Raw genomic sequence first — 25,607 nt, 5'->3', positions numbered from 1 at the left:
GTAAGATTTGCTATGTTAAATTTTAGCAGACATCTATGTATTTCCGCAAAGTTACCAGAAGGCGGCGTTGTTGTACAATTAAATGTATACGCAGTAGGTCGCTGGCTTCCTGGTTGGGTCACGTAGGTTAGAAAGGAGTTTTTATGCTTGTTTTATTATCTCTTGGACATATTTTTAAGGAACAGTGGTTTGGTTCAATTGCAAGGCAATTTAAAAATACTTAGGAATGTAAAGGATTTTCCAATACCTAAAAACGGGCAAAAAGGGAAACAAATTCAAAACTGAAAGTAAGGAAGAAACTTAAGTTCAGTGATACTGTACTCAATGTTGCACTTAAGATAAACTAGTTAAACAAATGGAACTATGTTTTTCCAAATATGTCACTTTTAAGCAAGTTACATAAGAATTATGACATAAATTCTAAGCTGGTTAAGATCAAATATGCTGGAAATAATTAAATGAGTTTAAGTTGGCATATCTTACGAATCCTTCATTTTACCATGAAAACCTGGTCTGAACACATGTACTTGGACATGTCATGGCACAAACAGCATGGGTGTATCAAAATTGCATTCCACATCTGGGAGGTCCTTTTGTCATGCATGCTACACACCTTGCTAACTGTCACGTCTTGCAGGAATACTGGAAGTAAAATATTCCTGAGTCATTGTTGCACTGAGAAATTTTACTTGTGTTTTTCCAGTAGTGACGATTAAAAGAAGATATTTACTATGGAAAAGAACAATTGCTGCAAAGCAGATCACTTACAGATGTTGGGACAACATTCACCACAACATATAAAAAGAATAATCTGCAGGTTTTTAGTATGTAGGCATGAATTCCTGTCATTTTACATCATGTTGTAAAAGTGTTTATGTCGCCATTCATATTTTATTTAAATTTTGCATACATTTCTATATTTATGCTCATGGGGAAAATAGTCAACTTTTAGGTCAGGGGTTAAATTTGAATGGGAAATTAGAGTCAGATGTTTTAGAATAGTAAAAATAACTATCAAATGTATGTGGGTGTGCAGGTTTTTTCCATAAAGAACAAGGATATAAAACAGCCCAGAGTACTATTTTTAATCTCAGTTTTTTTTCCTTCCTGGTTAAATAAAGGTAACAAACAACATAGGTTTTTGAGGAATAGTCCAAAATTGGGTTTTCTGAGAGTATTAAGGGAATATAGGACTTCTACAGATGCAGAAATCCTATGTTTCAAGTATGTGCTTAGAAACACTCATAAAAGAGAGAAAAACAATCAAGATTTTTGTGTTTTCATTCCCATTATACCAATCATCAGTTATGCAAGAGTCGTTGAAAGGCCAACTACTTGATTGAAGCTAAAATAGGCTTTCTTCCAAATGTCTTGAAAATGAGATGGATCTTACATCCATTGAAATTGTCCGCAAGCCGACATTTATTTTTTGATTGCACCTTCTTCAAATAAAAGTATAAATTGGTATTTAAATGTTTTGTTTACCAACAGATAACATTTTGAAGAGAAAACTGATTTATCAGAAAAACACTTATTTTCAATGTGTTAATTAACTTTACTATTTAATAATTGCAAATAATTGATTTTTCCATTGATTTCTCATTGGAGAAATCCATTTTGGCAATGGATTTCTCATTGCCAAAAGTATTTCTACCACAGTATTGAAAATATTTCAGACATTTCACAGACATACTTGCACATACCTATAGACAACTTAGAATAATCAATTCATCTAAGTGATGTTTATGGAAAGTGAGAGAAAGTCATATTACCCACAGAAAACACATGACAGGGAGAACATGCAGTCTCCATGCGGAAAGGATTGCAAATTATGCCACCACTTTAAAATCTGCCTTTTTTCATATTTCAGATGACTACAGTGATCTTATTGTTAAACTGGGTTTCTGTACACCAGAACCTGAAGGAAACTTTAATCTTGAAGGATTTTTTTCATCCTCCTCCCAGACTAGTTGCTTGTTATGGCAACTAATAAAACTGAGACTGGAGCAGTTTTGCAAGTTTTGCAAGTTTTGAGGACCAGTCGAGTTTCCCTCTGAAAAAGTTAAGCTAATGTCACACGACTGACTGAAAATAGGACCAAGTGTACCACCTAGCGGTGACTTGCAGTTTACACATTAAATTAGATTAAAAATGATACAACACAAGGTCTAACATATAAACATTTTTTTTTTTTGCTAAACATTTTTAGATATGCTTTGAAACAATGCTTTAATTTCAGGTAATATTCCATAATAATAATAATAATAATAATCAAATCAAATAAAAAAACCTAAAATGTGGAGTCGAAGTCAAAGCTACCACATGTAAGCTGATATAAATATACATACCAGCTAAACAGCGAAAGAAATAAACATTAGTAGCATTTTTAATACATAGTCAATCTGTAATCACAAAGGAGATTGGATCTGATCTCGTTCTTCGCGTACAGGACGGAAAATATAAGGTCAAACTCCCCGGGCCACCTGAAAGGTGTTGCCACAAAAACGGAACTATTACGTCAGAAACCTGAGCAACAGGTAGTTAGCTTGCAGGTGATGCTGGGACGCGTTAGTGTTTGACTGACTTGAGAGTACACGTGAGTATTCAGTTTGTGAAAGCCTTTTTCGATTGAAAGCCTTTCTATAAGAAGGCTGGAGTTGGTGTTTTAAAATTTTAAGACGAAAAAAAAATAATTGTACGTCTTACATTAGATTAAAAAAAAAATGTCTTTACTTCAAGAAATGTCGACACCTGACAGATATTTGTTATTTACAGTAGCTTTTAGTGACCCATTAAGCAAATGATAAATGATATGCTACAAATGTGCGCCCTCTAACCTCCCTGTTCCCCTTGCACGTTGTTTGTGTGCTTCCATGTTCCCCCAAAATGCATAATGTTTTGGCTCCCTGGCCATGAGACCAGCTGTGTTGTGGCTTGGATGAGATCCAGTGTGCATGTGTAGAGCAACCGAGCAAGGTTTTTGGATTGTTTGATTTGTGTGATATGCAGGCCTTGAGGCCACCTGCCATAGGGGATCTTGCCCTGTACCGATACCAAAACCTGCCTTTTAACTAGAAGCCAAGTTGTGGCTCTTTCATGTGGGCCTGATCTCCTTAAGACATCAGCAAATATTGAACAAGTCTCTGCCCAGAATCAAACACATCTGCTGTCATGTTAGTCTCCACCGTTAGAGCAGAGACAAGCAGAGAGGGAGAGAGGAAACAGCAGTGGGTCTGTTGCATTAGCTTCTGTGTGGACACAGAGCTAAAGTTTATACCTAACAAACACAAATGCTCAGTTTTAAGGAGCTTAGGCTAACTGTGTTCCTCAGTAAACAAATGTGAATCTGTGTGAAACGGAGTGCAAGATGAGCTCTGACATTTCATATGCCTCAGTCATGTTGCAGAATCAATCCGAAGTATTTTGGGATTGTTTTGGACAGTTCTGCTGTAGAATTAGGCTAGATTACAGCATTAGGTATATTTTTAAACACTTGGACCTATAAGAGAATTCCGAGAAGCGTGTTGTATATGCAGCTAAAAGCAGACATACTCTCATATGTAAATAAATCAAGTATACAAATCAACAGACTTACAAAACAGGCTGCTGTACTCTGAGCAAACATTTAACTGTTTTGGTGTCAGTCTAATCTCTTTGTGCATTTGTCTCCATTTACTCAACCAGATACTTTTTGATCTCCTATATCATGAGTCATATGCAGCTCGGTCTATCACGGACAACTCAGACAGACCTCGGCAAGTTTACCAGTGGCACTCTGATTCACTGAAACTAGGACTTGTGTGACTGGTAGTGCTAGTTTCAGCCACTATGGCTTCTCCACCAATCAACAGACGTTGCTTCTGAGACACATCCTGTTGTTCATCATAGTTGGAATGGTTGAGATGTCTCCAGGACACAAAAATTACGAAATAGTAGGAAACTAACTCAGTGCTTACTCTGTCAAGGTGTGTACAAGAGGACGACTGAGCAGGTAAATAAGCTTTTGTTGCTAGTCACATTATTGCTAGTCACATTTTTCTCTTTGAGTTTGTATGTAGAATGGAGTAGTTCCAACAATCAGTTGTATGAATAATTATAGCTAGTGTGGAACACAAAAACACATGGAAAATACATAATAACGAGACTAATGTAAATTTATTTTAAAAGTCACTCCTTTGAAATGTAGAAGTATTATTTTGAAGATTACCGATAAGCAGCTATATTGACAATTCATATAGTTTCTTGCTCATCACTAGTCTAAACCCATAAAGATTTGAAATATGCTTTAGTAAATAATCTACAGCAAATGCACTTTAGTCGTCTTTTGAAATGAGCCTATAACCTTTGCTTTGATGACACAAACAACTTCTGTTATCACTTTTTTGGGGCTTTTAGGAATGCATTTGTTCTCTGTAGTTCTCCGTATCATTCTTTTGTAAACGGTGTCTGAGGGAAACGGATTTCTTTTTCACATTTTTGTTGACTTCCCCACCCCACAGGTGTCACTTAAGATGGAAGGCAAAAAGAAATTTCTGGAGAATTTTCGTCTAAAAACTAAGCTACCCAACATCAAGAAACCACGTAAAAAGCTGCTTGCCAAACAGCCAAGGAACCTGGCCAATCGGCGCAGCATATCAGTGCCAGACCTTACCTCACTTCAAGTCGAAGCGAGCTCTGGAGAAACTGATGCACTGGGTACCCCTTCTGAGGTCATCAACTTTGGCACCTCTCCTGGTCAGAGTGATACAGATTCTGTTGCTAGTGGTTCAGTCAGCGAAGGACCACTTTTTGCAGAGAAACTCAGTCACTCAGTGTCAGACATTCAATACAGGATTCATAACATTAATCTTCCATCAGCAAACAGATTGAGTGCTCCGCCGGCCTATGAGGATGAGGTTTACTTGAAGACCTCGAGCCCAGAGAGCAAAAGGAATGTTCGTATTGAAGGCTTTTCTCCACAAGAGCATAGAAAACCCAAGAAAAACATGCAAAAGTTCACATTCGAACCCATTAAAGAACCAGAAAGCGACCAGGCGGAGAAGGAGAGTGTACCTGAGGAAGAGCCCTATACTCGCAGAAGGATGTCTGACGCTGTTGCAGCCGTCCTCAACAGAGCAAACTCAATGGGGGAAGAAAAACGTCTTCACACTGAGAAGAAAACCGTGATGTTCGAGACAAAAAAGCCGACGTCAGAAAAGCTGACTATACAAACCAGCCGGCCAAACTCATCTACTGATAGGCTGTCCTTAGAGGCTCAATTTGACAATGCAGATGCCTTTTCTTTGTATTCTGCATGTGTCACTCCCAGTGAGGATCAAGTTAACATGCTATGGCCCTCGACCTGGGATGAGGAAGACCTTGAACAAGTATCTTCTTCCTCTCTGCATAGAGAAATGTCCATGGATGACGATCTTTTGGACTTAGAAAACCCAGATGAGTCTCTGGAGGAGGTTAGTAATATGGATTTTTTTAATATTCTGTTTTTTTTTTTTTTTTTTTTATTGTACTATAAATCAAGATTAAATCAAGATAGAGAACTCTTGTTAGCTTAAATGTGAAATTTATACAATAGCTCGCACTAGAAATCATTTTTTATATTGTGATTCACAAATCCAAGACATTCCAACTTGGATGCAGTTATTAATTTCTTTTGAAAAACTTGGGGCACTATTAAGAACACCTAATATTTTGTGAAAAGCATAGTTTTTAATATTGGAATGGTAGTTTGAGCACATTTACTTGAATGTTTGCATAGTTGATCTAACAAGCAAATAGCATGTGTGTCTTTCTTTTTTGCCCATAAAAAGAATTGATGAGAGATGGCATAAAGCCATTCTCAAATGAATTTTAGATTTATTTTAATTCACTTTGTTACTTTGGAAATATGTTTCTTTTTTTCTTTTTTGGCATCAGTCAATCTTTGACATATGAAAAAGCCTCTGTAGGTTTTTGCAATGACCTGCTGAGGTTTCGCTGGGATATAATCTCAACCTTTTATTCTCTTTAACGTTTCTGAGGTACAGTGACGAAACCAGTTACAAACCTGTGTTACAAGTTTGTTACACAATATGGTTTAAATCTCTCTACTGTGGGAACAAAGATTGTTAAAATCTCTTACGCACTGTTGACACTCTATGCCCCTTAAAGCTGCAGATGTGTAACTTTTATCTGCAGCTTTAAGATAAAAGTTAAATAAGCTACATAGGAAGGAAGGAAAAGTGTTTTTTTTTTTTACATATTTGTTACATATTTGTTGAAACGGTCACTATATTGTGATAGTAAGGTGTGAGACAGATAATCTGTGAAATAATTGGACTCCTCTGCCAGTGCTCCCAGTCCTAACTAGAAACAACCAATCAGTCAGGAGGCGGGTCTTATTGCTGTCAATCTCAATCTTGTGAGGCGCTGCTCATCCCTCCCCCCACCTCCTTTTGGTTCAGGTAGCATAGTGCCAGATCTTTCCTCATTTCCAGGTAAAATGAGGTAAGGTCAGGCTCAGGCTAGGTAGCACTACCACCGATTACGGAAGATTTTTACTGTGATGGTGAGTTGCTTCTCCAACATTAGCACATTTAGCAGCATTGACTGATAATATTAGGACACTCCTCCTGGCTCTGATTTTTCTTTTTTCTTTTTTTTTCACTTTAGAGGACAATAGCAGCTCAGGGAGGAGAAAGAGATGGATCTTTTTGCCGATTATCTGTTTCATAACAAAATGTCATGACATGGAGAAAGTTTTAACAAATATGTATGAAAGATATTCTTTATGAAAGTTACATACTGCACCTCTAAGAATTTGTGTATAAACACAAACTACATGCAGAAATTTATGTATTTTTATTAAAAATATTTTTTAATACTTCTAATTCAGAACTCTGCAGAAACTTTTGAATACTGTGATGACTTTGATGACAATAATGCAGAAGGCACTGTGAGTAGTCGCATACAAAAATACTAAAACATCCCAAGCAGCTTCTATGAACAGTCAAGTTAGTTTAACTTTTGGTTTCTCCACAGGACACTTTGTTGCCAGGCACCGATGCGCCAACACCCTCCCGGTTCCAGAGGTACCTCCTAAACATCAACTTAAAATATGGTCGGAATCTGGTCATCAGAAGCAGGCGTGCCGGTAGGTCACCAAGATGACCCTCAAGCGTTCCGGACCCTCCTGCAACCTGCTGAACTTAGAAACGTACATATTTTCAAACTGTTCTTACAGCAATATGGCAGGCTGATGCAGCTGGCTGGAGCTGTTCAAAGACGCCAATCCCATTTTCGGTTAAAGGAATGCAGCCCATTGTGTGTTGCCATTGGTAATAGCTAAAGGGTGAGGCCTTAATGAAACATTGCAGGTGAACAAAACCTGCGTAGGTTTGTAATGTTTAAGAACAAAACAATGTAAAATTTCACATTTGGAAAGGGTTAGTGTGATTAGGAAGAATGGGGTGTGTTTTGTGGTTTTGCTTTAATACAACTTTGCTATGAGAATGACAAAAAAAAAAAAAAAAAAAACATTAGGAAGTATGCAGTTAGACCAGTATGACAAAAAGCAGACTGTACCAGAGTGGAAACCTGTATGTCAAAAACAAAAACAACAGTTGTAGTAACTCCTCTTTAATTGACTGTTAGAATTAAAAAGGAAAAGATTTTTTCATGAATAGCTTTTATGCATTTATTTATTTTTGAACAGACCAAAAAGTAAAAGCACATTCTGGAAATAATTTTTCTGTTTTATTCATTTATTTTGTGATATTTAGTGAAAAAAGGTCACATGTCATGAGAGTTTACATTTAAAGCTCCGCTTTAGCTATAATAGCAGCATGGACATCTCAATAATTTATAGTGTCTGTAAAGTTAATCTAATTCTGTAATTCTGTTCTGGATATATTAAATACTGATGATTACTCCACATTGCTAATGAAAACCTAATGCTCAGAATTAAGTTTCCTTTCTAATCCCTGGGAGAATGCCTTTGTTGTATGACTTATTGTAAGGGATGATGTTTTTCTGTTGGCACCTTTACCTTAAGGAAGAAAAGACAGAGAAAGCTTACATGATAATTTTTACAATAAATTTGATTCCATTCATTCCATTCAGAAGATCAGCTTAATGCTTATACTTCAAAACAACAGCTTCCTCTGGTGGCCAAAAACAGAACTGCAGCAGTACAAGGATTAAAAAGGATGTGTGGTCTCAAACGTGACAATTTGCTGACATATTTTGAGTGTTTGGAGAACTTTCTTTTCTTTAAAAAAAATTAAACTTGTTTTTAGATGGTGTTAGATTTATTTAATGTTTTAAATGTAATTCCATATCATTTCAAAGCTACATCAGCATCAGTTCATTTGCAATTGAAAGTTTCAGGCTATTCTTCGGTTGATCATCAACCCTGTCGCTGTGGAGTTTTCTCTTTTATTTTTCTAATCCTGTTGGGTAAAAGGAGACCCTCCAAGTCCAGCGTCCTGTGCTAGTTGAGATCTTACACTTCGTGACAAGATGGCACAATGATGATGCAATGCCCATACACGCCCCCTGCCTCTGCACTGTTTGCCCAACAATCAGCACTGTGCCAAAGGGCCACCAATGGCATACATTGTCGTTACATATTCTGAAAGGGACCCACACCACCAGCCCCCCACTCCTTGGGGTTTTTGTTCTCCCCTCTTTTTCCTTTCTTCCCCCCATTAATTTCCATCGTCACCATTCTCACTCATGCCAGAGCTTTTTCGCCGTGCTAGCTGCCATATTCTCCTCCTGTCAAGTTGCCTGGAGGTTTCCCTGTCACGGGCTGGCAGGGTGGAGCTGCTGTGGGTCCTGCCTGCCTTTGCGAGATGTTCATTTGGAGTGGGGAGCTGACAGGCCTGACAGCCCATCCCCACAGGGCCTTTGTCATGTGATTCAAGCCTCCCCGCAGGCTCTCTCAAGCACCCCTTTATTCCCCCTCTATACAAATGAAGGCATGGGGCTGGCTTTCATTTTTTTGGCCAATCTGCGTGCAATTGCAGAAACAAAGAAGTCCGATACCCCCACCTCGCTCCCAGACGGACTTTCTTAACAGGCTTGGGAGATTAACACTGGTTGCTTCTAGATTTTGGGGTTCTGGTCGCCTCATGCTGGCGAGTGTTTCTACTCTTTTGACAATTAAACGGCTACTTTCCTGGTTTCGCCATGTGTGGTGTGCACGTCCTGCCCCAAAATGACAGTACCTCACATAATTGTCGTGGGGGAAGGGTGTGTATTGTCCTACACTTAGTGCATATGCATGGTAAAAATACACTCTTTGAAAATGTTTGCATAAAAAATATCCCTTCTAATATTATATGAAAGTTGCACATCCATTTCTCAGTGTGGTGATAATTTTTTTAATGTAATTAATTTCAGGTTCAAGTGATCCATATGTGAAGTTCAAACTTGAAGGGAAGCAATTCTATAAAAGCAAAGTGGTTTACAAGGACCTGAATCCACGATGGAACGAATCCTTCTCTCATCCGCTTCGAGACAGAAACCATGATGTGGAACTTCGGGTAGGCCTTTTTTTTCTTTTTTGTTTTTTTTTTTTGTTTAAACACATGCACGGAGTTACTATAGTAGCCATTATTAACTCAATACAATTTAAACTCAAAACATTTATTTTTCATGAGATGCATTAAATAGATTATAACAATGTTGCAGGTCTATGATAAAAATCTCACAGCTGATGACTTCATGGGTTCAAGCACTATTTCTCTGAAAAACCTTGAGTTGCACAAGTGAGTATTTGATCGATGCATTTCATGTGAATTTCATGATTTAATTCAAAGCAAAAATAAAAAATTCATATATAATATCCTAAGTGAATTATGGTTTTAAATATGTTGTCCTCCAGAACACATGAACTGGAGTTGCATCTTGAGGACCCTAAGAGCAAAGAAGATGACATGGGAGTTATTGTCCTCGAAGTCCGCTTGAATTTCCGAGATGCTACAGTGAAAAGAGGCAATGTATGAATATATCTGGTATTTAAAATGTTTGCAGATTAAATTTTCTTATATGCACTAATGAATGCTTTTTTTATTATTATTTTAGAGATTTCGGCCAAAAAAGAAGGTAACTACTTTCATACTTCCCACATTTTCTTTTATATTAAAAATGTCCTGAGTATGATTACTGTAGCATTCTTCAAATAAAGCTTTTCTTTTATTGGGAAGTTCTTACCCACAAAAGCACTAGGGGGCAGTAGCTCACTGTGAAATGGTAAAACAAAGAATTATGAGTATATTATGGACCCTGGCTTTTGTGTGTAACCTTGTTTCACCACAGCCAATATAAATGTACATATATTCGTAAGATGTTTAATTAACCTTTAAGCCATGATTATATGGTATTTAAGCAATTAAAAACTGTGGCAAAATCTTGTTCATTTCAGAATATTGCACCTTGAATTTGTCACCGGAATTTTTTGCTAAATATTCCATAGGAGTATTTTGTTTAGCAGTAAACAAAGTTTCATTTCCCCCTCAAGTGGTTTTCAATACACCGCTACTGTAATTAGATTCAGAGTGAAATTGGAGGGTTGCTGCTTGGGACTCGCTCTGCAGCGAGTGGGTTTATCTTCACACCTATGCTGTCACTACATCTGCCACTGTTCAGTCTCTTGATGGTCCAGCAGACAATCTCAATTTGAAATGAGATGACAAAGAAATGAATGCCATTTTCCTTCAATGCTGTAGGTTATCCGCTGCAGATGGTTAAAGATACTCAAAGGGAGGCAGAGATGCGCAGTGGGACTATACACAACGTTCTACCCTTTTAAATCAGACTGCTAATTTAACAATGTAGCAATGCAGTTTTTTTCCCCCTGATTTGTTTTTGAGAAACGTACAGTATCTTATTACACTTAACACCTATCGTGGTTCTTACTGCTCAGCTCCCCCTACGTTGGTACATCGTTTTCTCCCTCTGTGATACCACCACAGAGACCGGGAATGGCAAGTGCCTGAGTAAAACTCTGCTGTGTGATAGTGTTTCAAACAGGAGGGGGCGTGTGGGAGAAGCGGAAAAGCGAAGGGTGGGTGGTGGTGGGCTCGGGCTGTTCGAGGCATGTTGCCAATGTGGGATGCCTTAGATCGGTAGGGCTGATAATTCCCAGGCATGGTGGGCAATAACCCAGATGTTAGAATGTAATATCACAGCTGTGGATGGACAGTGCTGAGGTACCAGCCAAATGGACCTGGGTCTGAGCTCATCATGCTTGTCCCCATGCTGTCCCACCATATGGAAGCAATCGTGCAGCCCTTTTAGGACCAGGAATAGATTCTCTTTAGGGGCCACTTACAGTTAAGTGGAATTGTTTTATTGGCCGCTGAGATAGAAATGTGTCCAAGATAAACACTTGGGATGACTTGGCTGAGGCCTGTTTTATATCGCTCCCTCTACTCCCTCTTGTTCCTCTTCTTTTGAAGGGTCTGATATTTATAGGGCTGTGCTGTGGTATTCCATGTTAATTCAGGTCCCTGAGATATGCTTTGATCCCCTCTGGATTGGGTGGCAATGTGGGTTATGACCCTCTAGCGAAGAGGAGGGGCCTCCCGAGTGGCAGGGGGAGTTGCAGCAAGGCCGTTTGAAGCGGCGTCGCCGGGGCAGCCGAAGGAGCGAGGCAATCAAAGAGGCTAGAGCAGATTACGCTCCTGCTCTTTAATTACAGTCAGCTCTACGCAACCTCTGTGCTGTTTGTTTTTACAGCCCTGGCCTATCACCGCACGGCCTCACGGGAACTCCAACATGGAAACATATCAAGGCCTCCTTTCCTCTCTACTTCCTCTGTGGCACATAGCACAAGTGGAGAGTTTGCTGTTATTGTTTTTTTTTTAAATTTCCTTTATCTTTTTAAGTGTCTGAAAACTACTATTTAGTTTTAAAGCAGCACTTGAGAAAAATAATGCTTGAATCAAGGTTCCAATTGTCCATATGCAGTTGTTTTTTGCCAATTCCTAATTTAGGGTCTTATATTTCTGCAAAAATGTGTCTTAAATTCAGAGTGAATCTGTGAGCCGAGAGCTCCAGAAATCTGAATCTAAAAAAGTTGAAATTTTGACATGAGAAAGTATATAGGGACCCTGTTGTTAAATTAAGACCGGATATATTGGCCAATGTGCAGTAAACTCTGACGCCGGCCATACATACTGCATGTATGCATAATTTGCTGATGAGAGAGCTGTATGGTTAGCATCATTACTCACTGCTGCCTGCTGTCTCTGCTGCAGTATGCCAAGTGTCCTGCCTCCCCACACTCAGTCTGGGAGCCAGTGATGAGTGGGACTGTCACAGCCAGGGACATCTGGCTGTTCGCTGACGGTCCTCTCTTCCTGCCTTTCCTGGAAACCTCCATGGTGTATGCCTTGCTTGTCAGTAAAGATGTGCTAATGTGCTTCAATAGAGATAGCCCTGTATAATGTAAACCTTTGTCCTACTTTCATGCAGGAAGTTAACACGATAAACTATTAGCCTGAGGAAGTAACATTATTAACATAAATAAATAAAAGAAGCTTTAACTATGCACAAGCACATACACATTTGTTAGTACATCTTATAGAGATGCATAAAACCTTAAAGTAAGCTGTGATGGCCATGGTAGATGATTGATTTTTGCTACCGGTGAACCATTTCTGTCTTCTTGACCAATCGATTTGGATCACAATCCTGCTGAGAAACCAAATTAAAACCAATTTTTGGCTTTGTTGCAGAGGTCACTAAATATTTATTTAAAATCTTCTGCTATTTCAAAGAATTGATGATGCCGCACTTTCTAAGAAGGCTAGCAAGGGAAAGGTGGTCACAGAACCACAGATCATCTTACTTAGGTAATGAGGGGCTTTTCTATATATTCTTCCTCAGTGACATGCCAAATCCACAGAGAGAGTGAGCAATTTCAATCTTAAACCATACAGTTCCAGTTAAAGTTCGAGCTGCACATAGAAAACTCCAAATGTTTTATTTTTGTGATGGTTGGTGGAAAATGACTTGTGGCAGCACTCCCACCATCACCGTATTGATGGTGTTTGCCAAGACTTGGGGAGGCCAAGACGAGCTTTGAAGTTTTAACTTTCTTTGCCATCTTCCTCACTCTGGTAAATATGGACCTTCAAAGAAGCATTCTTAAAGGCTGATGAGTCTGTGATCTTATATGTTTTAGATATGCTGGAATTTTTGAAATGTCTGTTTAAATATTGTTTCTTTTAGGTCTTTTAAGTCTCTCGGCTCACATTTCAACCCTCACATTTGTTCTTGATGTTTTATTTCGGACTAAATGCCAGTCCTTTTTTCTACACTGAATACATTTTCTTAAATTAAAATTTGGAAAATCTTACTCTTACTAGTAAGATTGTACTGCATATAGATATTTACTTTGAGGCTCTTTACATCATGTTCTCCTTTTGTTCTACAGCAGCAGAACCAGGGCCAAACTCCACGGACTAATGCCCCATCAAAAAATCAGCTGAAGAGCCAGATGTGGACAGGCGTATTCCATATCACCCTGGTGGAGGGACTACACATGCCACAGTGTGGTCATGGTGACGTCTACGTCCGCTTCCGCCTTGGGGATCAAAAATACAAAAGCAAGGTTGGCCTTTTTTATCGTTTATTTTTTTTCTCCCCACATCCACTCCCCCTTTTCCTATTGCTCTCTTAGTCTTTCCGGTTTACTTTTCTTCCAGCTGCTATCTCTCCACTTCCCAGCTTCTCTCTCCCAGCAGGTGCCCGTCAGTGACTCACCTGCACCTTGGCTCACTGGGCCATGGCAGAGGCAGCTCATTAGACCAGGCAGGGCTGCCACTCGCTTCTCACTGTGCTGCAAAGTGCTGGGCTTCTTCGCCTTCATTTACATACCCAGCATACCCTATTCGTCTTACCTGTATTTGTTGGCCTGCCCCCCCGATGATTCTACGGTGCACTTGTCTCGTGTTGTCGTGTCATTTCTTTGTAAACCACTCTGCTTTCCTCTCTGCTTGTTTGTTTGTTGAACAAAGCTGATTCTAATTGGAAGCTGTCAGTGTTTACAATCCCAGAGTGGCAACCGAGGTGTACCCGTACAAGCGCACACAACTCGATACACATACATGCAACACAGCACACCTCTTTTTTTTTTTTTCCTTGTCTCCTGCTTCATTCGGATCAGGCTGAACAAAGACTTTATCCCTGTGTCAGAAAGGAGATAACTTGATGTGATAAACCTGTCATTCCATTAAGCATACGTCTGTGTTTTTGTGTTATTGTACATTAGCTAAAAACTGTGTCTTACCATTTTTAGAACCTTTGCATTCAACCAAATCCCCAGTGGAGAGAGCAGTTTGACTTCAATAAATTTGACGACGTCCTGGAACCTTTACAGGTGGAGGTGTGCGCAAAGAGAGGGCGGAAGGGTACAGAATCATGGGGGGTGTGAGTATTTACTTGTTGAAACTGGTAACTTTCCCACATTTGCCGTCTCCAGAATTTTGTTCAGTCTGCAGGCTCTTTAAACCAAAATGCATATCATTATATTTTTAAGACAGAAAACCTACAAATCTCAAAAATGTAAATCATAATGGCATGAATCACAGTCTGTCTTTGCCTTTATATTGGTTTTTCAGTTCTGATAGTAATAGGTAATGAAGCAAATTTTCTCAAATAAAAAGAGCTTTTTGAGTCCAGCCAGGTAAAAACAAAAGAACTTGAAATCTTTCCGTAGGGTGCTGGTTTGCTAGGTCTACTAGCTACTGCATCACAGGACAAACCACTAAATATTTGAATTAAAGTTTCTGCTGCAGCTTTTACAGTCATTATATTTGTGTTTGGTGACCATTGCATTGTTACCTGGGCTTAGTATTCCAAACATCATTCTTCATTAACTTTTTGCTGGGATTTCAGCTCACTTTTTGTCTATCACATATTTATTGAAAAAGTGACTGACTCTACTATACAACATATATCCGTTAATATTTTTTGATTTTTTTTGCTCTTATAAAGTCCATAATATAGCCAGATTCCAAAATGGATCTGAAATTGCACTTAATTTTGTATTAAGTTCCTATTTTATACGTATAGCTGAAAAAGATGGTGGTATTATACAATAATCATTTTATTATATATTTTGTGACTCATTTGTTTTGAATGTAATCATAATGGTGTGAAAACGGTATCAAAAATTGTCAATTTGACAACCGTAAAACTGACATAAACCTTGTTGTGTTTCAGGTTTGAGCTTGACGTATTGAAGTTTCCATTAAATGAAAGAATGGATCACAATTATGTCTTGAACCCCGGAAAAGGCAAGCTGGTCTTCCTGGTCACGCTGAGACCCTGCTGGGGTGTCTCCGTCTCTGACGCTGAAAACCCCACCATCGCGAATCAAGATGAGAAAGACGCAGTGGTGGAAAGACTTGTATGTAGCAATATCAAGACCACTAAAATGTTGGCCTTTTTTTAGTCACCATTTACTTTTTAATTCCAATTTGTTTCTTTCAGAGTTTGAAAAACTCTCACAAGTGTTTACAAGACGTCGGTTTCCTTCAGATCAGCGTGCTAAAAGCAAATGATCTTCCAGCCACAGACATCAACGGTAAAAACCCATTTACTTTTTCATCTGCTGTGTTCTTATTAATTGCCTCTTCTTTGCCTTAGACAATAAAACATCTTTTACCATTTGCAGGGAAAAGCAACCCTTTTGTGGTCGTCGAGCTTGGGAACTGCAAACTTCAAACTCGCACTGTTAACAGGAGCGTCAATCCAGACTGGAACACAATCTTTACATTGTAAGAAAACTTTTCAAATAGATCCTATCACCTTGCATTTTTGTTACTATATTAAAGGTGTGTGTGTGTGTGTGTGTGTGTGTGTTTTTTTCTAAAGCCCAATAAAGGACATTCATGATGTTGTGGAGGTGACTGTCTTTGACGAAAATGGTGACAAATCCCCAAACTTTTTGGGAAAAGCAGCTATCCCTTTACTGACAGTAAGTTTGTGAATTTTATACATAAAACACTAAATATAAATACAGTCTCAGATACACTTACAAAATGCACACATTAACTCTATTTGTAAATTTCTGAAAGGTTGAGAGCGGTCAGCCGATGTGTCTGTTCTTGAAGAAAGAATGCCTTGAAAAACTTTCCAAAGGGACCATCACACTGGTGCTAGAGGTCATCTATAACAAAGTGAGGATCAAATTGAATGTGTTTGACATGACATGAATCAGTAACCTTTATAAAAGGTATCCCTCAGTTTTCAGAGGATATGGTTTTAAATGGTCTGCTCCTTAAAGTCTTTTTAATTTAATCAGATTCAAGAGAAAGTCCTGGAGTGACCAGAGTTTTCTCTAACTGTAATGAATGTAGAGTAAGGCAGTACTGGCCCTTTGCCATTTGTTTCTGCACATTGCTGTTCAGCTGACTGAAAGAGGGCAAACACTTTAAACAAGCGACTGGATAAGTTTTTATTTTTCCTGGCTTATGAGGGACAGCTTTGTTGTTTGAAAATATTTCTGATGGCAAAAAGTGCAGACAGTAATCATGCAGAAATGTAAGAAATGTTGTCCATTACTCTTAATATGCAATTCTTTTTGTGTATATATATATATATATATATATATATATATATATATATATATATATATATATATATATATATATATATATATGAGCAACATGTTTGGTTAGGAGGAATTACAGGCTGGCCACCACAGCAGACTAATTACTGTGCATTTGTCTCGATTTAGAACGTATCTGTTTTTCAGTGCTATAAAAGAAATATAAAAAAAAGACTTATTAGCAAAACAAATCTACCCCCCCCCCCCGATAACCTAAGCATAAGAAACAAAACAGTCAGAAAGAAACAGCTAGCAAACTCTACATTGCAGTCTACTTGCAGTGTTTCTGATGAATAATCTAAAATTACCATTAGTTCATTGGTATTTTGGAAGCTGAAAGGAAGACTGATTTATAGTCTAATTGTGGATTCTAAAACTTAAATCCACGGTGTTAAAGTGATAGGAAAGTGAAATAAAAAGTCTTGGGGACACCTCAACACACACCGACAGCAGCTAGAAATAAAAAGAATGGACCGCCTTACTTGAAGTCCGATTTGTTGCCTTTTCATTTCATGGCATCCACAGGCATATGTGTGGATGTGTTGTTCCAACACCATTTTCTCAGCTTTGACTGTTGAGTCTTGGTGCAAACGGGTGTTCAATCAGTTTAGGGATGAAAGGTGGTGCTTTTCCTTCTGGCACAGGGAATTTGATGTCTCGATGGCCACATTTTGGATTACTACTGAACCAGTTGCTTACACATAGGGCCACTTAAATTAACTTACTGGGTTAAACTCAGTTCCCCTCCACCGAAGATTGGGAGAAAAAAAAACCCTTCAACCTTGCAATAATTTCACATAAACTCTACCACAAAAATGGACCAACTCTTTCCTGCTTCTAGTTCGTTACAAGAACAGTTGTATCGTGATGTAAAACTTTTTTCTTTTGGGTGTCAAAGAGCATGAGCTAGGTTAGAAAACTAGGATTTTAGTGATAATTATAAATATAAAATGAAAGTACTTTCAGAATAAAACACTAACACAGTCAACATTCCAAACTTAAATTATGGTTATTGATATAACTTGTGGCAGCTTTCTAGATTTCTAAAATTATTGTTTAACTTCAATCATTGGTATTAATGTAAACCATTTTTTACTCGCATGTATGAAAAACTTTAATATCTCGTTCTCTAGAAAAAAATTAAAGATTCCTTTTGCTCTTAAATATTTTTGAACATGTAATGCACTGCTGATGAGTAAACAATTCGCTTTGACTATATCTATCCCGCTAGGCCATTTTCAGAAGACAATTTAGTTAGTTACAATTCACATTTGAGGAGTGTATTCTTAGTTGCATTGTCTTCCATTTCAAATAAGTAATTGCAAAGTGTTTTAAAACTTTGTTGAAGTACTGTGTCTCTAGAAAATTGCGGTATTTATATTTTTTTGTCATAATGACCCTTGCCTTGTTTGAGATTTCAACAATACATACAGCAATATATACACTGTGGAATAAAGAAAATGTGGTAAACTACTGTATTCATTTTTATTCTGGTCCCAGGTCAGAGCTGGGGTCAAAACCTTCCAACCAAAGGAGGCAAAATTCACTGAGGAAAATTCAAAGTTCAACAAGAAGGTAATCTCCCAGTTTCTTTTTTCTCTTTACTATTATTATTAACAAATTAGGCAAAAAATAGGCAAGACAGTCACATTCCAACTCCCAGACATTTAGGAGGAATTTCTATAAGTGATTATCAGACTAATTTGTTCAATTGTCTTCGATCAATGCAGCTGATTTAAACGCAATTCAAACCCATGGACTTTATGTCCAGAAACAAATGATTCTAACTGTTGTTTTCTTCAAATTATTTTCTTCCAGATCCTGGCCAGAAATATATATCGAGTTCGAAAAATCAGCACAGCAGTTCTGTATACGTTACAGTACATTAAAAGCTGTTTTCAGTGGGAGAGCAGACAACGGAGTATAATAGCCTTTCTGGTAAGTCATTGCCTTATGTTAATGAACTCTCTTCCAGCCTTGGGGCGAGCAAGTTTTGTCCCGTTTCACTGCAGATCGCCGTTGACTCTTTTCATGCGAATGAGATGTCGAGGCAAATCTTTGCTTTAGCCATTTTCTCTGTGCTGGTCTTTTTCCCATGAAAAAAACAGCATTGGTTGTCTTTGTTTTAGCCGTGCGTATGCATTGGATGTGATTTATCCTTTGAATCAAACCCCACTTGGCTTTTCTTCGGTTCTGATGACATTAGAGTATATTTGAAAGGGTGGGGTTTGGGCATTTGTGCATCTGACTTCTTCGCAAAGCCTTCTAACCCAGGGGATGGTGTAAGGAGGATCACAGCCTGAGCTTCCTTTGTTGGAGTAGTGACAGTCTGCCTCTGAGGTTTAAACCTTGTTTAAATGTCTCTGTTTAGCTGTTTTTAATGAGGGTGTGTGATCTTAGGTCCTAAGCTTAAATAATCTGAAAGCACCTAGTGAATCTCCCAGAGCACAGTGCATGTAATGTCATGATTAAGAGTGTACAATTGCCATGAAAGCCCTGCCAGCACTGTGTCAGGGTGAGGAAGCGGTCACAGACAGGGTGTGTGAAGAAACTCTCCTTTTACCGCCTTTCTTCTGTCTACTCCGTCTCAGGATGACATGCAATTCATACCTGGTGTATTCTATAAGCCCTGCTTAGTGATACCGAGGTGCAAATCCCCTCAGGCACCGGCCGGGCTCAGTGTATCACAGCCTTTAGAACAGCACAGCATTACAGACAGACAGGCGGACACACAGACAGGAAGATGGAGAACAATGCGGGCAATTGTGTAAGGATAGAGTGTGGGAGGCAGGCTGCTATCTGGAAAAGAAAGTTGGAGCTCAAAAAGAGGAAGACAGCTCAGAGAGAGTGGGGGGGCAGATAGCAGGGGACTCGGAGGCAGACAGGAAGGCTTGGATGCAGGCAGGATTGCAGTCCGGCAGGTGACAGGTCAGCTGGATGGGGCCTTCTTTCTCCACCTATAATTAGATCCTCCGCAGGCAAGGTGTGCATGCTGTAAAACACTATAATCTCTCATTTCCACTTCCATTCCACCTGCTGTTTTAGGAGTATACCATGCAAATAGAGCTTTTTCAGAGAGAAGGAAAAGACTCAAACGTTGTACCTTTATTCTTATCGATGTAGTGAAGTTGGACTTTAAGTACTTAATTGGCATGTGGCTGTTATTTCTATGAAGGTTTAAAACGTTATGGTTTCAGATCACAAAAACGCTTCCTCATGCTGTTCTTTAAAGGAGGTACCATAGAAATTGCTGAGATATCCAAAGTTTTTTTTTTTCTCTAATATGAAGTACAGAGTACCTCTTACTCACCTGCCAACATGTCGCTGAACACTGCCTGTCAGCTGTTTGAAAGAAGACCACAAAATTTTTCTCTGTCTGACATGAAAGGCAACTGTAGCATATGGATGAATGAATATATTTTATTAATCCTAGAGGGAAATTTGCATGTTCAGAGATTTAGAAATGTTTCCCATTCTAAAAACTTGGGCAGTCATGACTTGTGTATTCAAGAGGCAACACCCATCACTGGACCAAAACTAGAACCTAAGCGGTGTTGGCTGTAGAGATTCTTCAAATCTAACAAAGATGTTTCTAACAGTTTGTCCTCATTCATGCTGGAAAACGTCTTCTATGTGCTGATATCATTTTAAAGATGTTAATAAAAGTATACAGAGGTCACTAAAGGTCGCAATATTGCTCCAGCATCCCTAAATCAGTTACCATTAGTGTCAATATTGCTATGTTTGGGCTACCGTTTTCTTTCACTTGTTTTAAACTAATATTGCCCATCTACAAGTGGCACGTTTCTTGTGTAGGAAAACATTTCTGGAGAGTCCAGAGTTGAAACAAGTGTTTCTGAAAATGTCAATTTGCTTTATAGAAATATCTCCCCAAGTGCACTGTGCCTTAAGTTGCTGACCACAGACTCTACTGCAGATAGCTAAGACTCTAATCAACCATCTAATGCAAAATTGTTCTGTTACTTTCTAAAGAGCAGAATAGGAAGAGGGAACGATATTTTTTTGGAATAGGAACTCAAAACTAGTTATAAATTCAGCAGATGTTTTCCGTTTTAGTGAAGCTTTCAGTTAAAATATTTATAACGATAAATAAACCACTCCATGTTCCATTAAGATTTTTAATGGCATGCCAGAAAAACTGCTTGAGTATCTGATCATTTCTCTGGCTGTATTTAGTGCAGAGGAACACAGCCCTCCTGTCTCCTCACCTGTTGCTGTGCCCTACCATTCAGGTGGCTGAATAAAGGCCATTATGCTTTTTCTTCACTAATAATGTTTTTTCTTCACTAATTAAAAAAAATAAATAAATGTGGCTGTTTGAACTATATCTAAATGTAAAAAAATATAAAAGCAGTGATCACTTATGGTGTGAACACTAAATGAGGACACTCTTATTAATATAATACTTCCTTAAAAATTTGGAAGTTTTGATTATCACTTCTTTTAAGAAGGTACCACACACACACACACACAACTAAATGATTTGATATTCTGACACTTGATGACTACTACTAAGTTTTAGGGGTAGTTATTGCTTGTTTTTGCCATCTGTCAACATAACAATAGTTGCTATTATTTTATGTTAACCTTTTATATCACTGTATCCACAGTGTTGCTTTTCTGTTTTGAATAAAAGCTATTTAACCATTTTATGCATTCATTTTAAAACAATTAGTAGTATTATCACTATGAATGCAAATGAATTGCTTAAACTGTGATACAGTGAAATCAGGGTATTGTTACTATACTAGTGAACTCAGTTCAGTAATATTTCCAGGCTGGTCCATACTGCATAACTACAAACTGCAGTTGAAATGCCGAAAAAGCCAACGAGCGAGGAGTCAGAGTACGCCTTTGTCTGTGATGAGGAGAGCTTTAAGTACTCAAAGTGTCGAAGGTGGCTGGTGAGAGTTGCCCAGATTGAATCTGCTTCAGTTATTCATCAGCCACTCATCGCCAGACTAAAAGTTCACTGCGTGAAAAGTTCTTTGACAATTATTTATCATATCCTTGACTAGCAATTGGCATAGTAAAAGATGCAAATCGCATGTAAATATCGCAACAGAACGTATGCTGCCAGCCACGAGACGGCAAGGGCAAGCAACGAGGTCTTGTATGACCATTATTACAAGCCCGGTGCCATGCCACTTTTTCACAGTCGTGCCTCTGCCCACTCCTAGGGCGTCAACCATGTAGTCTCTTCTCCTCCTCCGAATCATCATTTCCAATTAGGATAGTGTTTTGGAGCCATCTAAAGTAGCATGCCACCGTGCGCTCTAATGAAAGTGGCTCCCACTCCTATCTTTACATCTTTAGGCAGTGGTAATAAGGTAACTGATTCAGACATTGACAGATGGCCTCTGCTTGCCTCTCAGATGTGCGTAATTATGCCACCAGTGTCTGCTCTTTTCCACAGTGGCAGGCAGGCAGCGCGGGGCTCCTCGGAGCAGCAAATGCTGCAGTGGTGGGTCTAGCTTTAATATACATTACAATACATTATTAATCATGCAGACTGGCCAATCCTACCTTTCTGTGCTATTGATGTGTATGTGTATATACCACTGCTGCTATTTTGTTTTTTTTTTCCCTCTTGTTCTCACTGGTACTGTGGGATGCTTAGTGCTTTACCAGGAACAAAGCCATTATTTCACGCTGTCCCAGAGGCCAATCTTCTGACCTCATCACAGCATGTATAGCACAGTGCTACCCTGTTTATGCTGATTCTTGTGTGCATTATGAAATGGTTGTTAGGACGTAAGGCATTTAAATTTTCCATATGGGATCACTGCCGTGGTTTATCTTCAGTTGAAGGGTTTTACATTGAAATGTGAGGATGATTCTCATATGCGAGGCAACAAATAAAAATCAGATAGCTTGATGTTTTATGCTGCTATTATGTGCTTTTGTTTAGCTGTGAAAATATTTGCTGTTTGTGAGTGCAGGGGGTCACTTGATTTAACTGTTTATAGTTGCGTTAAGTTTTTCGTTCGTGAGTTACAGTTCTAAAAAAAATGGTGTCTCTAATTAGCGAATGTAATAAAAAAAAAACTGCAACAATAAAAAAAAACAAAAAAACATTTAAACAAAGTTCTGGCAAATTTTTGTAAACATTTTCATCAGTGAATCCAAATGCAAACAATAAATGGTGCATGTTTTTTCTTCCTTTTCACTTCTTTTCCCCTTGTTTATGCCACAGTAATGAGCTGAAGAGCTACACTTTTCAAGGGTTTTGACAACAGCATGTTTCCTTCTTTGTGAGAGAGAAAAATGTGACAGCTAAAACTCTACATAAAATAACCACCTTTTAGATGTGCTTTTCGCTAAGACTGAGCGAGATAAATGCGCTATACATCAGCAGTGACTGCAGGATGGGGTCACCCAGAGTTCCCTGCTGCACACTGGCTTGCTGCCTGTAGATGGTGCTACAGCACTGCTGGAAACACCAAACTTGAGCCCAATAAAGAGATCAGGTCAGTTACTTCTCCCTAACAGGAGCCATTTGTGGGAACAACTTTGGAGTGAAATCCTCCATTATGTGCACTACAGGAGACACATGTTTCTTCTTCCTTACCCCCCCTAAAAAGATGAAGAACACCTAAAAAAGTGAGTATTAGCCAGCCAAATTAATCTGCCTCAGAACTTGAACAATTTGCCTCAGAACTTGAACAATTTTGATTTTGATGAAGTGAAAAGTGGCTTGAGAAAAAACAAAAAAAACAGGATCATTTACACTTAAAAGCTGATTTTGAGATTTGCTGTCGTTAGACTGCTTTAAGTATTTAGTCAAAATTAATATTTTAGCATATCTGGTACTTCATCTGTCAAGAGTTAGACTAAAAAGAAACCTGCACACCTTCTGTGAATGTTTCTTTTTGACACTGCCAGGTAGCAAGTGGTTTAGACATCATTTGACAGCCTGTGAAATGCTGATTGCCTCACATCACACACTGTAAAGATGGCATTTGATGAATGTTTGATGCGGCGCAGCTGTAAACACGCCTGGCAGCTGCAGCGGACGCTGAAAGATTTGCCGTCTGCCCAGATGAGGGCAGGACAGGGTCAGATCAGGCTGCAGAGGTCTCGGGAGACCACCTGCGTGGAGTTGGCTGCGGTCGGCTCTATTAGGCAGAACACCGGCCCAGGCCGAGATCAAGGCCGTAATCGGAGTTGTCATAATTGTCCTTGTTAACACCGTCCGTGAAATTGAGATATTTTGTAAGTGTTGGATCTGCGTCTTTGTCATTTGCTGCATTGCAGTATGGCCGAGCCTTTTCGTGAGAACAGCTAGCCTGCGAGTTGTCTCGATGTTTCTGCTTTGCATCCGTTTTCTTTCTGTTTGTAAAAAGTTTGAAGGCCTTAGAGTAGTGGGTTTCTTCAGTCCCTGGGGTGTTATGCTCTCCTTTGTCATGGTAGTTGCACTTTTAACAGGCTCTGCAGTAGGAATGTGTCTAGAAGGGAGGAAAAAATGATGCAGAATTGCTTGTATGTTTTTTCTTCTAGTCAGAAATCTTATGAATTATTTAATGAGAATATGTAAAACCCCATCAAAATTTCCTCTTGATTTAAAACAGTACTATTGTCAGGCTTTCCTCAAATAAATGTAAGTTGAAAGCTCTGGAGGCTGGCTGAATACAGTATATATCCGGGGGACATTTCACTCTATTAGTGGTATTAATAAATAACTGACACAGTTTGACAACTAGAAATGCACTGATCAGATTTGTTGGTCATTTCTAGCTGATACAAATTTCCAAATTTCTTAAAGATCTAAATTAACTATATATATTTTTTTTCTTTCCTAGGAAGTATAAAACATAAGAGAAAAGATGTGCTATAGGTATTGTAGGGACATAGAAATTTTCAAACCAACAGAAAATAATGGGATAACAATATTTCAATGCTTCAAAATATGAACTCTGCAAAATACAAAACAAAATGGATGAAAGACCATATTGATTTCTGGATGGTTTTTTTTATATAGAGGTCATAGTTTTCAAAAAAAAAAATAAATGAAAAGTCAAGTTTGAGTATTTTGCAGAACCAAGTTGGTGAACTGTCATGGTAACTTTAAGAAAAAGTACAAAACTTTCACAATTTTTACACAAGGATTTAAAACAAAACATCACCTGATCAAAATGAAAATGTGTCAGTTATTCCTGTCTGTGCTAAAAAATAAGCATGGCCACAATTACTGTAATAGCATTGGTATTAATACTCATTTTACTTTTAGTTTAAAGCAGAGAATATCTACACTGAAGCAAAGTTTTACACCTGCTAAATTTAGAAGTAGTTTTGAATATTGTGCAGAATATTACATGTTTTTGGCACTCTCTTTATAGAATAACAGAGGGAGGATAAGCTGATATTAGCTGGCTACTTAGTCACTTGTAGCTTAGCAACTGCAATTTTAGAACACTGATGAATAACACTACAAACATTTCCAAGCAGCCAAATTCCTCTTTTTTTTTTTTTTTTTTTTTTTTTTTTTTTTTGCAAGCAAAGGTAATATGTCGTAACTTTCTTTTAACCCGCTGACAGGCAGTATGCAGCTAAATTTTGAAGTGATGAAGTGTGGCCGCACTACAGCAGGAGAGCAAGAAAAAACTTTGTCACCCCAACGCTAGTTTTGAGATCTTATTGTAAAGGAGTTTAAACCACAGAACATATGATTTGATTTTGAAACCCTAACATAAAACCTTGTTATACCTTGAGCAATCAACTCAAAAGCTTTTATTTTTACTTCCTCACAATATGTAGATTATTTCATATTTATTTCATAGTGCTTTTAAACACTGTAAATTGCTTGTGGTGCAATATAACCAAAGCTTAAAAAAAAATAATAAAAAATGAAGTAAACGTGTGGCTTTTTTCTATGCATCATTTGTATCTTGTTTTGTATTCGGCTTGTTTGAAGCCCGCTTGAAGTGTGCTCTGTGTTTGACCTCCGTGTGTGTGCCGTATTACAATGTCTGTCTTTAACATA

General features: G+C 38.4%; 1 protein-coding gene across 2 annotated transcripts in view; it reads left to right on the top strand.

The window, feature by feature from the left end:
• Window positions 1-3,713: 3,713 nt before the first annotated feature.
• mctp2a (multiple C2 domains, transmembrane 2a) overlaps window positions 3,714-25,607 on the top strand; it is a 43,216-nt gene continuing 21,322 nt past the window's right edge. Inside the window, exons 1-17 of one of the 2 annotated variants that reach the window (XM_088006279.1) lie at window positions 3,714-3,991; window positions 4,500-5,450; window positions 6,872-6,931; window positions 7,018-7,129; window positions 9,382-9,524; window positions 9,673-9,749; window positions 9,866-9,980; window positions 10,066-10,086; window positions 13,427-13,600; window positions 14,288-14,418; window positions 15,214-15,400; window positions 15,484-15,577; window positions 15,668-15,770; window positions 15,868-15,970; window positions 16,071-16,172; window positions 18,104-18,178; window positions 18,422-18,541. In XM_088006279.1, coding sequence (XP_087862405.1) covers window positions 4,512-5,450; window positions 6,872-6,931; window positions 7,018-7,129; window positions 9,382-9,524; window positions 9,673-9,749; window positions 9,866-9,980; window positions 10,066-10,086; window positions 13,427-13,600; window positions 14,288-14,418; window positions 15,214-15,400; window positions 15,484-15,577; window positions 15,668-15,770; window positions 15,868-15,970; window positions 16,071-16,172; window positions 18,104-18,178; window positions 18,422-18,541 — 2,556 coding nt within the window. In that variant the 5' untranslated portion in view covers window positions 3,714-3,991; window positions 4,500-4,511. Of the gene's footprint in view, window positions 3,992-4,499; window positions 5,451-6,871; window positions 6,932-7,017; window positions 7,130-9,381; window positions 9,525-9,672; window positions 9,750-9,865; window positions 9,981-10,065; window positions 10,087-13,423; window positions 13,601-14,287; window positions 14,419-15,213; window positions 15,401-15,483; window positions 15,578-15,667; window positions 15,771-15,867; window positions 15,971-16,070; window positions 16,173-18,103; window positions 18,179-18,421; window positions 18,542-25,607 lie in introns of both variants that reach the window. The other variant, XM_088006278.1, reaches the window with a different exon arrangement.

The sequence above is a fragment of the Poecilia mexicana genome, unplaced genomic scaffold (genome assembly GCF_051168715.1).
Source record: "Poecilia mexicana isolate PSO_F unplaced genomic scaffold, ASM5116871v1 scaffold_6, whole genome shotgun sequence".
Classification (NCBI taxonomy): Eukaryota; Metazoa; Chordata; class Actinopteri; order Cyprinodontiformes; family Poeciliidae; genus Poecilia; species Poecilia mexicana.
Note: the sequence above shows the minus strand (reverse complement) of the source record. Positions and strands in the feature narration are given on the sequence as shown.